This window comes from Rhinopithecus bieti, unplaced genomic scaffold, assembly GCF_001698545.2.
Source record: "Rhinopithecus bieti isolate Rb0 unplaced genomic scaffold, ASM169854v2 scaffold_19603, whole genome shotgun sequence".
Classification (NCBI taxonomy): Eukaryota; Metazoa; Chordata; class Mammalia; order Primates; family Cercopithecidae; genus Rhinopithecus; species Rhinopithecus bieti.
The window spans coordinates 702,982-718,569 of NW_016809484.1; the positions used below are offsets into that span (position 1 = coordinate 702,982).

At 36.4% G+C, this 15,588-nt stretch overlaps 1 protein-coding gene across 1 annotated transcript in view; it reads right to left on the reverse strand.

Annotated features, from left to right (window-relative positions):
* Positions 1 to 15,588, reverse strand: part of SLC38A11 (solute carrier family 38 member 11) — a 58,209-nt gene that overhangs the window by 14,950 nt on the left and 27,671 nt on the right. Inside the window, 2 exon segments of the mRNA XM_017889527.1 lie at positions 3,078 to 3,239; positions 3,873 to 3,943. Of these exon segments, the coding sequence (XP_017745016.1) occupies positions 3,078 to 3,239; positions 3,873 to 3,943 (233 nt within the window).

Consider the following 15,588-nt stretch of genomic DNA (forward strand, 5'->3'; position numbering starts at 1 on the left):
TAGATGTGTAATAGGTGCTACCATCTAGGTTTGTGTAAATATACTGTATGATGTTTGCATGATGAGGAAATCACCTAACAATGCATTTCTCAGAATGTTTCCCTGTCATTAAGCAACACATGACTTGTAAGTGAATCTCCATAAACTTCATTCCATTTAATTAAGAGAATAGATGACCAGGTCTAAATATAAGTTTTCGAATTCAATAACAATGTAGTTTTTCACTGATTTAAACCAGTACATGCTCCATGTGAAGGTAAATCCATCACTGATAGTTTTCTCTTATTATTTGTTTTTGGTAGATTTGCTGCAAATTTGTACTGACTTCTGAAAAATACTTTATCCATTGTCTTCTTACATCAGAATCAACTCCCTAAATTCTTGGGCACTGGCTTTGTAAACTGGTTTCTGGTCTTTGTTTCTGGTGAGTAAGTGACTTCATTATTTTTTAAAAATGTCTGTTAAAATAAACAAATTTCCTTTTGAAATGCTATTCTTAGATCAAGAACAATCCTGAAAGGAAGAGTAGACCAGTACATCTGGGGAGCTGAATTTCCTGTGTATCATGCTATAGGGTTTCATTGCAACCTTGGGGCCACAGCAAGAAATTCCAAACATATGTTGCCTTTCATGGCATCTCATGAGCCCAAGTGTAAATGCAGTGATTCAAAACTGTGAAAATATGGCTATGTCCCAGAAAGAACATTAAATTTAATAAGTTCCAGACTAGATGATGGACTAAATAGACCTTGAAACAATTCTTATTTAGAGACTATATTTCTCAGCTGCCTATGAAGAAATACAGGGATCTAACTAGGGCACAGACGTCATGTCATCAAAAAACAATTACCTACAACTGTACAGTAGTCCATGGAAGAAATAAAAAATAAATAAAAATAAAACAATGACTAATGCCAAAACAGAGTATTTAGGCTTGCTTATTTTCTGAATATAACACGCTTAGATGTTAAAATTGTGGTTCCCTTTTTAAAATTAAACTTAATTGAAAATTAGGTCAAAGTCACTCAATACTACACCATTTAAAAAGAAGAAAACTATACCTCGGAACTGTTTTTTTTTTTTTCATTACAAAGCTGAATATCCTAAATAGTTTGTCTCTTCCCAAGATTTACTTGAAGTGGCTCTCTCCCCTCCCCCCATCAACTAGAACAAATCTACATTACTTTAAAACATCCCTTTTGGGCAGGAGGGGATTAAAACACAAAGGTGGCAGAAACCTGCTTCAAGGTTGACTGAAAAGATTCCAGCACTCTAAGAAAAAAAGACTGAAGTTCCCCGTTCACTAACCTCCACTAAAAAAAATGAGCCCTACCATCTTTCCAATAGAAATGTCAGGGAGAATCTTGAGTTCCCACTGCCTCACAAGCTGAAATTTATCTACTGAAAGAGGTTAGAAAAGAAGAATGCAGTATACACAAATTAGACTAGATTTACCCAAGGAGAGGTGGCCTGGAGGAACAATGTCAGCTTATTGCAGCCTGAATCTAACTATATTTTAAACAATTACATCTAGGGGGAAAATGACATCAAACATCTGTCAGCTTTGTTTTATAAAGATGTAATTATATCTGAGCAATTACCACTGATAAAAGCTCCAGGAAGATATAACTAACAAAAAAGGTTTATGTCTTACAGAAAAGGCATTTAAAAACAAAGGTGCTGTACGGACCAGAGCCCACAGGCCATTTGCATTGGCAAACTATGTAGCAATAGTGATACATGGCAATGCTTTGGAACACAATTCTTATCAGAACTTTCAAGGTCACTTTGTTACTGCACTCTAGTGGCACATGCATGTATTATATTTTTGACTGCATTTGAATTTTGTTAATCATTATTTTTTGAAGTCATCTTCCTTCATTTCCTGAGAAATATTTGCCTAAAATCATAGTGATCTATAACCTCTGTTCAGAATAAGGCAGCCATCCTCCCAAGAGCACCCAAGTTTTCAGAAAACTAAGCTAATGGGAGCTAGAGGCAAAGGGACAACTTTCAGAGGGTCATGGTTGACCAAAATAGGGGAGGCAGAAAGAGGATGGAAAGAAAACTGAATCTGAGAGTCAGAAGACTTGTTTTCTGGTTTGTCACCAGCCAGCATGAGCGAGTTACTTCATCTCTTTGTGTTTTAATCAGGGGGTAGAACTAGTTATTCCACTTCCCTTCAAAGGGTTATTTGAAGGTCAATGAGATAATAGACCTGCAAGAGCTGTGAAATATGTGAATCGCAGCCTATTGCTGGACTGTCCTGAATATTATACTACATTGATGATTGAATGTAAGGGTCAAGAGAAGTAGAAGAGAGGACTGCTCAGTTGTTGGGCCTGGGTGAATGCAAAAAAAGAGAAATATCTTTGGAGGGAGGAAGAAAAGTTCTGGTTTTAGGGGAAACATAATGTTTTGTGATTAAAACAATTACAGAACAACTGAGTAGAAATGTCCTACAGGCAGCAGGTTGGAGACAAAAAGAAAGGTCTGGGTTAGAGTCAAAACAATGAAAATATCTGGAAAATTGTTTGAGAGAAGAGCAAACAATATGCTTGAGACCTTTATCTGTGTGGTGTGGGATGGAGTGGAGTGGGAGATTAGAGAGGGTACAGAAAAAGAAAAGAAAGAAAAAAATTAACAGAGAGAAAGAATAACAATGATAATATAGTAATACTTTTTCCTCTAAGGGAGGAAAATTTGAGCAAAGAAAGGAAGTTCAGTTTTGGTAAGTGATTCAGAGAGATTCAGGAGAATCCAAATCGAGGTTGTTTGAAGATTGGGAGGCCACTGCTACCTTTGAAAATGAAGCTGCAGTGGAGGACAGCCAAAAGTCATGTCCTGGGAAGTGACAGTGTGTAGAAGGAGAGAGTATGGGCTATAGAACTAAATTGAGCAGTTTAAAAAGGTAAAAATTTGGAAATAGACAGCAGGGGGCAGGAGGATAGAGAGAATGGGTGGAAGAGAGTAATCTTGAAAATAGAACACTGGGCATACCTGTACAATAAGGAGTAGAACATTGGGTATACAGGTACCAACGCACATCAACACTATAACTGAATCTCTCACTTTACCTTGGGTGAAGCCAGTAAATGTCAAGTATCCACATGTAGCAAAGAATATACAGATAAATACAGAAATCACGATGGACATATGGATAAGGCGGGACCACTTAGCTACTGTGGGTTCTTCTAAAGAACTGTAAACTAAGAAGGAGTTATGGTGGCAAATAAATGCTGCAATAAAAAAAAAAAAAAAAAGGCATTATTAAAGCAAGCATCAGGGTTTTCTTTTTTAGTTCTGAAATTCAGAGACATGTACTACTTTAGATGCCAATGAACTGCAGTTTAAATATACAAATTTATTAATATGTCAGCAAATAATTTTTCTAATAGTTCTAGAAATCAGACCATTCACATCAGGCTTATATGGTCTTTTCACGTCACTCTGGATATAAACCAGGCCAGTCCAACCTTCTCTCCCATTTTCCTTTTCCTAATGACCCTTCCCATCTTAAGGAAACTCTAAATACCATCATTCTCATTCTGTGGCTTCCTTTGCCATTTGGGACATAATAAAGGGTTTGAAGAAGTCCATAACACTTGCTAGTCTTCCAAGTTAAGAAACAAGATGACTGTAATGAGTTTTCTGCATGAGAAATAGATTTCTTCAAATTGAAGCAAATTTCAGTGATGAGTGAGAAAAGTTTGAGCCTAATTTTATATTGGCACAAACTAGATCATATGCTGCTAATAGGAAGTCTAAAACTTAGGACATCTGCTATCCAGACATAAATATGAAACACAGCACTTTTTTCATGGAACAGAGAACTCCACATTGAGAAATGGCCTTTGAAACCAAATACTCACCAAAAGACATAACCCCGACCGCTTGAATGGCATTGGGCTTTGCAAATACCCAAGCATCTTCTGTTTTTGGTCTAGAAGGAAAATCAGTTAACTTGATAAATTATTAAATAAATTCAAGCATAAGTATATCAGATAACGAGAAATAGTATCACAAATATAAACTGAGTGTCTTTAAGCCAGAAATTAATAAGGGGTTCCCATTAATCTTATGTAGCCATGAATAAATTTCCCAGGAGCATGAGTGTTATCTCTTAACCCCAGTCCTCTAAAATGTATGTCAAATACTTGGACAGATTCTATTTTTACATATGTAAAATATCCAGACTCTGTAATTTTGTGAATTTGTTTATTTGCTCATCAATTTAACAGAAAGCACTGATTATACACCCACCAGTTAAGCTACTTTTTGAGGGAGATACAAAAATTAATAATGTCCAGTTACTGCTGTTCATTCCGCCCTTATTTTTTTCAGGCTTAACCTATCCAAGAAAAATTTTGTTGGCACTAAAATTTATTGAGGGAGGTAAACATGAACTAATACTAATTGAGGATGTACTATCTTCTAGCAACTCTACTGTGTTATCTCATTTAATTTTCACAATAACACTTAAGAATTATTATCACCATTTAACACATGAAGAAAATCAAGCTCTGGATGGTGATATAATTTGCCAAGCTTCCACAAATAATGAGTGAAGAAGCTGAGATTTACCTTCTTGGTTTATTCACTGCCATATTTTTTCCGGGCTGTACCATCTGACAGTGGCCTAAAATTCCCACCTGTAGATGTATTTCTCAAGGGTATTTTGGAAATATATGCACTTTAAACAGCTTGAAACAGGCTACATCCTAGTGGAATTAAAATATTTGATATTGGCAGTGATCGGTGTACCTGGCTAACACACCCTGAGTAATGATGAACAGCATTGTTCTTCTGGCCTCTTTCCACTTATTAGCTGTGTGATTTTAGGCAAGTTACATGACTTCTCTGTGCTTCAATTTCAACATCTATAAATTGAGGATAATTGTAGTATCTAACTCATTAAGTCACTGTGTAGATTAAATGAGATAAAATATGTAAAACTTCTGGAAGAGAGTTTATCACATAGCATGTGTTCAATAAACAGTCATTAGTATTAATATTATTATCCAGCATTATTAATAAAGGTAACAAAAAGTCTAAAAGTATGGTCAACTTCCTTGGGAAGGGAAGGCTTGAGTGAGACTCAGAACAATGCATGAAGAATGGAACAGGGAGATTCCTAGGAAGCATGAAAAGGCACTGGGTGTTTTCAATAAAAAACAGGAATTCATTCTAAAGATGAAGACCCATCTATTTCATAAGTTTATTCATTCTCTATGTAAAGAAGGTAAACACAAAAAAATCTTGTTTGTTGTCCACACTTTGTGGGATTTATGCATTATGTTATCTTTTTTCCCATATATGAAACAAGCAGTTACAGACACAAAGAAACTTTACAGAAAGGCTGGCCTGTAAGGGTAGGCCACGGATTGTTATAAGACTTGCTCCAATTCCCAGTTTTGGGAGTGGGAGCTACTGCCACCTGCTGCCTCCACTACTCTAAATGCAGTTGACATTAAAAGCAGCATAACCTGTTAAATTCCAACGTTAATGTGAAAAAAATACATATTTTGTACATGATCCTTAGAAAATGATTTAGATCAGGCAGCTCTAACAGTTGTAGAAACTTAAGGATTCTCTAACTTTACAATATGTTTTAAATGGTATGCTTTCCCTCTTATGGTTTTTGCACTTGGAAAATATTCCCTCTTACTCCCCAACCCCAGTACAGATTGTGGTGGTGTCCTACTTTTTAAATCTTATATTAGTAATAAAATGTAGAAGTTTAGTTTTCATTTTTTCTCTTCCATTTAAATTTTTTCCCTAGGTCCATATGGTTCCTTGGGTATATTCCCAGAGTGTGAAACAATACCTAGAGATAATTTTGGATTTTCTCTGTTCATCATAATGATGATGGTTTTATAAGATGGAAAGTGCCAAAAAAGATGTTACAGATAGGAAAATGCATATGTCTAAATCTAGGGAAAGAGAAGGAAACAGATATTGGGTATGGCTTTCCAGTGATTTATAAAATAGCCTACGATTGAGTTCCAGATACAACCAGTTGTACAGGAAAAAAAAAAAAAGAGAGAGAGAGAGAGAGAAGAAAGTTCTTGGGTATATTTTATGAGATTGCTGAAACTCTGAAACTCAACCTGGATGAAAACATAAAGTTATAGACCTTTTGACTTTAAAATGTAAATGTTGAAATATGAAATAAAATGTTTTCAAATGCCATCAAGCAATTTATAAGATAAGGAATTATGACTATGAATTTTTTTTTCAATAAATGCAAGGGGAGTTTAATAACAAAATATTATTATAATCAATATTTATTAATAGCTGTTATATTGATATTAGTGTAATTTACCACATTAACAGATTAATGAAGGAAAGAAGCTTATGACCATTTCAAAATATATAGAAAAGCATACAACTCAGTATTTATTTTGAAAAACATGCTGAGCAAACTAATAATAAAATAGAACTTCCTTTACTGGATAAGGAATGTCCACCAAATCCTACAGCAAATGACACACTTAAAAGTGAAAAGTTAGAAATATTCTACTTAAGGGATGAAATCAGATAGGATGTTCAATATCACTGCATTCAGAATATATTATTGATATTCCTAGCTAATTCAATAAAATAAGTGATGTGTAATCATTAAAAAGATTGTGTAAATTATTTGTACACAATATAATTATGCATATGGAAAATAAGCATATTCAGCAAGGTTACTGGATACAAGTTCAATACACACAAAACATCAGGTGGGTTGATGTACACTAACAACAACCAAATAAAATGTTGTTTTAAGTGTCATTGACAACAAAAACACTAAATACTTTAAAAGATGTGCATGATGTTAATGTCACGTTAAACTTTTATTTAAAGACACAAATAAATGGAGAAATATACCATATCCATACATACAAATGGGAAGACTCAATATCATATAAACATCAATTTACCCCAAATTAATTTTTAAATTCAAATATAATAAAATACAGAAAAAAAGAAATCAAAGAATAAAATACAATATTGAGGCTGGGCATGATGGCTCACGCCTGAAATCCCTGCACTTTGGGAGGCCGAGGCAGAAGGATTGCTTTGAGTTCAAGACCGGCCTGGGCAACACAGGGAGATCCAGGCTCTACAAAAAATAGAAACATTAGCCAGGCATGATGGTGTGTGCCTATACACCCAACTACTTGAGAAGCTATGATGGGAGAATCACTTGAGCTCAGAAGGTTGAGGCTGCAGTGAGCCATGATCACCCCACTGCAGTCTAGCTTGGTCAATAGAGTAAGACCCTGCCTCAAAATAAATAAAATAAAATAAATAAAATATTGAAGGAGGAAAAGAAATTCAAAACTCAAAAAAACCTATAATATTAAAAATTATAATAAAGTTAAAGATAATAAAACCAATGGAAGGTAAATATAAAACATCCATATGATAAAATTATTTATATACACATTTAAAAATATACAGGTAAGCTAAAAGCTGGAAGATGACATTGGTCATGCATATACAGTTGTCCCTTGGTACAGGGGAGGGATTGTTTCCAGGACCCTCCAATGGATATCAAAAGCCACGGATGCTCAAGTCCCTGATATAAAATGGTTTAATACTTGCATATAACCTAAGCACATCCTTCCATATAATTTAAATTATCTCTAGATTGCTTACAATATCCAATACAGTGTAAATTCTATGCAAATAGTTGTCATACTTTATTTTAAAATTTGTATCATTGTTATTGTCATATTGTTATTTTTATTTTTTTTCCAATATTTTGTCCACAGTTGGTTGTGTCTGCACATGCAGAAGCTGTGAATACAGAGGGCTGTGATCAAGAAATAGTATACAGTGTATACACAGTACTCCCCTCTTACCTATAGGGTATATGTTCCAAGATATAACCTTGCAAGGTATCCTATTTACAGCCTAGCATATGCCCCCTGCCCAAATGAAATAACTTTCTGAGGCCAGGTGTGGTGGCTCACATCTGTAATCCCAGCACTTTGGGAGACCGAGGGAGGTGGGTCACAAGGTCAGGAGTTTGAGATCCGCCTGACCAACATGGTGAAATCCTGTCTCTACTAGAAATACAAAAATTAGCTGGGCGTGGTGGTGTGTACCTGTAATCCCAGCTACTCAGGAGACTGAGGCAGGAAAATAGCTTGAACCTGGGAGGTGGAGGTTGCAATGAGCAGAGACTGTGCCCCACTACACTCCACTCCAGACTGGGTGACAGAGTTAGACTCCGTCTAAAAAGAAAGGAAGGAAGGAAGGAAGGGAGGAAGGAAGGAAGGAAGGAAGGAAGAGAAGGATGGAACTTCCCTAAGGCAGAAAATATATTTTAAATAAAATGTTTGAATTTTAATTAAACCCCCATGCAAATTAATAATCAAAAGTTAAACTTGGACACCCAATTAAACATGTGTAGATGGGCCACATAAGTTTATCTTTTCTCTTTTCTGAGACCCCACTAAAATGCTACTAAAGAAATTTAAAAGAGGAATAAATTCATGAGGGAAAGGATAGTGGAAGAAGAGACATCCAAGGAGAAGACACTCTGTGGAAAGGAAACTGGATACTTCTGTAGTGAAGATGTTGCAGCCGTGTAGAGGGAGCTCATGATGAGAAAGACGTGATTCACTTTACAAAACCCCTGTATGTGCAGGACTCAGAGATACCAGAAAGCGACCGAGAATGCTCCAACAAAAGGAGAAAGGAAAGAAAATGGAAGAGCTGGGATCATGGATAGAGGGTATACAACACAAAAAGGAGGTAAAAGGAAGTCCTAGGAGGATCGTGGGGGAGCAAAGTGAGAAAGCAATCTGCCTAGAATGGAGGGCAGAACAGAAGGCTCTGGGATGGAGATTTTCAGGAAAAATAATAAAATTAATAGATTATATGTTTCAGCATCTGGAAAAGAAGTAACAAAAATGACCAAATTTAAAAGCTAAACTGAATATCCAGATAAACACAAAACTGAAATCAAGTGGTATTTGTAGAGAAAACAAAGGGAAAAGTGTACAAGAAGAGAAACATAAACTTTATTTTAAAAGTTGTGGTATTTTCCATGTATGTAAGAAGAGGAAGGATAGCTTGAGAGAGCTAAATCTTCATCTACTGTAAGAGAAGATAATAGTGAGACACCAAAAAAGGCACTTAGAATCACATTACTTAGAAATAGAGATGTGAATGCCAAGAGATAAGGCTTAAAGGGTTGAAATAAAACAGGTTTTGGTAGGAGGCTACTCTATTTCATTAAAAGTCATTTGTAATCTTTGACTTTATAAAATCAGTTTAATACATTTTCTTTTCTTTTCTTTTACTTTATTTGTGAGACAGGATCTTACTGTAACCCCAGGCTGGAGAGCAGTGGTGTGATCATAGCTCACTGCAGCCTCAAACTCCTAGCCTCAAGAGATCTGCCAGCCTCTGCCTCCCAAGTAAGCTAGGACTAGAGGTGCACGTCACCACACTTGGCTATATTTTTAATTTTAATTTTTTATTTTTGTTTTGCAGAGGTGGGGGTCTTGCTATGTTGTCCAGGCTGGTCTTGAACCATTGGTCTGAGGGATCCTTCTGCTTTGGCCTCCCACAGTGCTGAGATTACAGGTGTGATCCCTTGCCTGGCCTGTGAATGTATTCTTTTGAGAAAAATAAATACATTGAATAAATGCAAATAAAAACAACATTGAGAAGAAGCAGAATTCCTTATAATACCTTAGAAAGCTTTAAAAAGATCTAGGCAAATAATGAAGGTTACTGTAAAATTTAGATCATTTTAACAGCAATGATTCAAGTGTTTCAAAATATTTTAGTACTAACAAAAATAGGAACTGGCTTATAGCAGTTTGTAGCCTTAGAACAGCAAACACTTTTAAAATTAATTGCTTCCCTTACCCTGGAAAATCTAAACGAATGCTTCATTATATATTTTTAATAAACCGTTTGTGTTTATGGGGCTTGCGGTAGGAGATGGAGAGCTTTGGGGAGTTAAATTCATTTTGCAATATTGTCTCAGTTCGGATTCTTGCATTCTGAAATTTTAGCCTGATTTTGAACAGGTGAATAACAATAAGGCAATGTATTAGGAAGCAAGTCCTATCAAAGGGAGCTCCAGTCTCTGCAGACTGATAAAAAAGAGCCTCAGAACTTACAACCTCTGGATCAGGAGAATCAAAAAACATCATGCCTCTCTATGCTACCTGCCCAACCTCTTTCAGTTAAACAGAGGCGCTTTCAAATATACAATTCCAGCAGAGCCTGCATTTTTGTTGTAAGGGCCTCATGTATTAGCCTTTTTAGCCAGACACATCTGGGAGTTAAGTGCTTTGGATGACACAAAACAAAGGCTCCATGTTGCCTGTCACACCACAAGCTATTAATGACAAGCAAATCTGACCACTTCCGCCAGCTCCTGCATCCAGTGAAAGCTCTTGTCACTTCCTCATTCTCAGCTCACTTATATTCTGATTCTGTTCTATAGACAACCATGGTTTACGTTAATATATAAAGCTGCTCAGGAAAATTCTTCTTAGGAATCACTCTGAATATTAAAACTGATTCATTTAAACACACACACACATACACACACACACACACACACACACAAATGGGATAACCAGTCTATGCTTTTGGATTGGAAGAATCAATATCATTAAAATGACTATACTACCCAAAACAATCTACAGATTCAACACTATTCCTGTCCAACATCATTTTTCAAATTTAGAAAAAAAATATTCTGAAATTCATATGGAATGAGAAAAGCCCCATTAGCTAAAACAACCCTGAGTAAAAAGAACAAAGCCAGAGGCATCACATTATCTGACTTCAAACTATACTATGAGGCTACAGTAACCAAAGAAGCGTCGTACTAGTATACAGACACATAGACCAGTGGAACAGAATAGAGAATCCAGAAATAAAGCCACACACCTACAACCATCTGGTCTTTGACAAAGTCGGCAAAAATAAGCAATGGGGAGAGGATTCCCTATCCAATAGGTGGTGCTGAGATAACTGGCTAACCACATGCAGAAGAATGAAACTGGACCCCTACCTTTTTCCATACACAAAAATTAACTTGAGATGGATTAAATATTTAAATGTAAGAACTCAAACTATAAAAATCCTAAAGAAAACCTAGGAAATACCCTTCCCGACATTGGCCTTGGCAAAGAATTTATGGCTAAGTCCTCAAAAGCAATCACAACATAAACAAAGACTGACAAGTGGGACCTAATTAAACTAAAAAGCTTCTGCACAGCAAAAGATACTATCAACAGAATAAACAGACAACCTACAGAATGAGAGAAGATATTTACAAACTATGTATATGACAAAGTTCCAATATCCAGAATCCGTAAGGAACTTAATTCGACAAGCAAAAACCAAATAACTCCATTAAAAGGTGGGAAAAGGACATGAACAGACATTTCTCAAAAGAAGACATACAAACAGCCGATGAACATATGAAGAAATGCTCAACATCACTAATTATCCGAGAAATGCAAATCAAAACCACAATGAGATAACATCGCACACTAGTAGAAATAGCTATAATTAAAAAGTAAAAACAAACAAACAAACAAAAAAACAGATGCTTCCCGCCTGGGCAATGTAACTGGGACCCCATCTCTACAAAAATAAAAAAATTAGCCATGCGTGGTGGCACACACCTATAGTCCCAGCTACTTAGGGGGCTGAGGTAGGAGGATTGCTTGAGCCTAGAAGGTCAAAGTTGCAGTGAGCCATGATTGCACCACCGCACTACAGCCTGGATGACAGAGCAAGACCCTGTCTTGAAAAATAAAAAATAACAAACGTTAGTGGGGCTGTGGAGAAAAGGGAACACTTATACACTATTGGTGGGAATGTGAATTAGTTCAGCCATGGTGGAAAGCAGTTTGGAGATATTTCAAATAAATTAAAACAGAACTACCATTCAGCCAAGGAGTTCCATTACTGGATACATACCCAGAGGAAAATAAATCACTCTACAAAACAGTTGCATGTACTTGTATGTTCACCACAGCAGTACTTGTAATAGCCAAGATGTAAAATCAATCCAGGTGCCCATCAACATTGGATTACATAAAGAAAATATGGTACATATACACCATGGAATCCTATGCAGCCATAAAAAAGAATGAAATCATGTCCTTTGCAGCAACATAGGTGCAGCTGGAGGCCATTATCCTAAGCAAATTAACACAAGAACAGAAAAGCAAATGCCACATGTTCTCACTTATAAGTAGGAGCTAAACATTGGGTACATGTGGATATAAAGATAGGAACAACAGACACTGGAACTGGGAACACAGACTACTAAAGAGGGGAAAGAAGGAGGGGCAAAGGTTGAAAAACTACCCATTGGGTAATGTGCTCACTACCACAGTAATGACGGGATCATTTGTACAGGTGACTGGATCGCTTGTACTCCAAACCTCAGTGTCATCCAATAAACCCATGTAACCAACCTACACATGTACCCCCTGAATATAAAATAAAAGTTGAAATTATTTAAAAAGTATATATTCTAATTAGTTCTGTACATCCTGTAAGAAAACCTTGAAGCAAATCATTTCTAATTAAAAAAGACAATGGAACAAATTTTCATTAAACCTTAAAAATAAATTTGTTAAAAAACTGATTTCTAGTTAAAATTTACATAAAACTTTATGCTTTTTTTACTGAAATATAAATTTTTAAAATATGAATCGCATAAAAAGCTAGCACAGCTTGGCACCATAAACATCACAAATACTTCATTTTTGCCATTTGGGACACCAGTCTCTTTTAATTCTTATTGTGTCACCTACTGGGTGGTCTCTAATTCCTCTGTTAACACTTAAAAATTGGTGTTAACTGTGTTTACCTCTGTGGGTTTGGATTAAAAGGGCAGAGTATAGGTGGGAGGGGGCAGGATTTCACTTTTTTAATATAATGAAAACTTGTGAGAATTATGGGTGTTGCTTTGGTTCTTTGTTGTGCTTTTTCACAAAACAGAATTAAAATATCATGTGAATTTAAATTAAAAATAAATGTAATTTCAGATGTGATGTCCACATAATTCTCTGTCATTGGGGTTCTACTTGGATTGTGCCTCTCTTCACCTTATATGCAGTCCCTGTACAGTTTTGTCCACATATCCTCTCCAAAATCCAGACTTGCATTTCCAAAAGGTTGGGTGACTTCTACTCCTCTTCCCACAAGGATTCCACAAAATGAGAATATATTTAAAATATACTATATATTTTTTCCAGATCATCTTTCCTTCATATCCTGGTAAATCACATTAAAAAAGGTAGACCCCTGTATGTCTCTCTAGCAGCATATTCATAATTCTATTAAGTAGTCCACTGAGGTTATCTTTTATGTAACCTTTGCCCCACCACACATTCTAATAAGCTGTAAGAGGTCTTCAGAAAAGGAGTGTGATATATTGGTCTTAATAGCCCCAGTACCTAGAAGAGTGACTTACCCAGTAGACACTTAATAAGTGTTAGTTTGCTGGCAGACTCTTCTATTTTCCTCCTTTGGCAGTGAGTTCTGGGCCATCTACCCATATAATTCTCCAAGCTGGAAACTTTGGCATCACCCTAGGTAACTCCTATACCCTTAGTGCCTTCATTCAATCAGTCACTAAGTTCTCCTGATTTTACCAGTTTAAAATTACTTGAGCTTCCCCTCTTCTTCATTACCAGTCTTATCCTTATATCATTTCCACTGGCAAATGGAATCTTTTTGCCTGGATGCTTGGCTTGCTATAGATAGTCTCCTTCCAGGTCTTTATATTCCCATCTGTCCTCGCCTCCACTGCAAGAGAAGTCCAATTAAAATTGAGACTCGATCTAGTTACTCACCTGTATAAGAACTTTCAATGCCCCATTAACTAAAGAATAAATCCAAGTTTCTCACCACCACATGTAAAGCTTTCCTTCATCTTGGTCTCTGCCAAACTCTCTAGGCTCATTTCCTTTTATGCACTGGTACAGCTTTCAGCTCAGAATCACCAAAACCCTAGTTACTTTCTAAATACAGAAGCTGTATAGCTTGTGGTGATAGGGAAGTCAGGATCAGTGGGTGCTATGGTTTGAATGTTTGCATCCCCTCTAAAATTAAGGTTGAAACTTAATCCCCAGTGAAACAATATTAAGAGGTGGGGCCTTTAGGAGGTAATTGGGCAATTAGGGCAGAGCCCTCATAGATGAGATTAGCACCCTTATAAAAGTGCTTGAGGAAGTGAGTTCAGCCTCTTTTTGTTCTTCCATCCCTTCCTTCACGGGAGGATGTAGCATTTGTCCCCTCCAGAGGAAGCAGAGTTCAAGGTGTCATCTTGGGAGCAGAAAGAGAAGCTCTCACCAGATACCAAATGCCAGTGCCTTGATCTTGGACTTCCCAGCCTCCAGAACCGTGACAAACAAATTTCTATTCTTTATAAATTACCCAGTCTGTGGTATTTTGTTACTGTAGCATACAAAGACTGAGTAAGTACAGAACCACTTTCAGCAGTTTTTCAAAAGAGATAATATGGAGATATGACACTTGTTAAAACTATGATAAAATGCATTTGAGAAACAATGTGAAAAACAGAGTTTTGGAGAAAATTATCAAATGAGGGCCTTTATTTTTATGTGGTAGCTCCCCCAGCCAATGGCAAAATAACCCTCTTCTCCAAGTTCTTCCTAGTGTTAGAACTTCAAACTCCATCTGCTGTTATATGTATCCCATCTCTGGGTCACACACATTTCTGCCTACAGTATCTTCTAACCCGTCCCTACCAACTTCCCGTCCCCCATGTCCCTTTTTGACTCAACTTATGCCTGTTTATTTTTTAAAGCAAAAAGCCACGTATTTTCTTATCCTGAAATATTACCTTCCTGCACAGGTTGGGCTAAGGGTCCTTCCTCTGTTTCCACAGCACTTACTCATAATTCTATTACTTATTATATTGAGATTGTCTTTCATAAGTTTGTTCCACAAACTATAGGGATTGAGGTCAAGGACTGTGCTTTCTTCATCTTATAGTCCCAGTACCTGGAAGAGTGACTGGCATCAGTTATACATTTAATAAAATGTTATTGGTTCAAAGAACAGGTTCATCCATTTATGGATGGATTCCATTTATAAAATAACTAACGGTGAGCGAAATAAGTACTTAATATTGAGCAGCCTAGGCTGTTCCTCCAGTTCCACTAACACAGGGACTGGACTAATCCTCCCTGAGCACATATTATCTTGCAAATATCTTTCCTATTTTTATGTAGACTCAGATAAAGCAATAGTTCTATGCATTCTTTCATGTAGGCAATCTTCCTGGTAAAACATACCAATAGTTCTAACAGTGAGTGCTGCAGAGCCTGGAGTCAAATGGTGTTTTAGCAAATTGGTTAGCAAATGTTACTAGCATCAAAGTAGCCTTAGGCAAATTTTCTTTGACAGTGTTTGTATGAAATTTTTATTTGTCTCAAGACAATGTTTTCTTGTCTGATTACTTCAAAATTTTTGTCAGTTAATCCCCAAGTTGAATGAACTAAAACCAGAAGGCACATGGATTCATTCATGCATCCAATTGATGATTCAGCAATTCTTGGCTGAATTCTA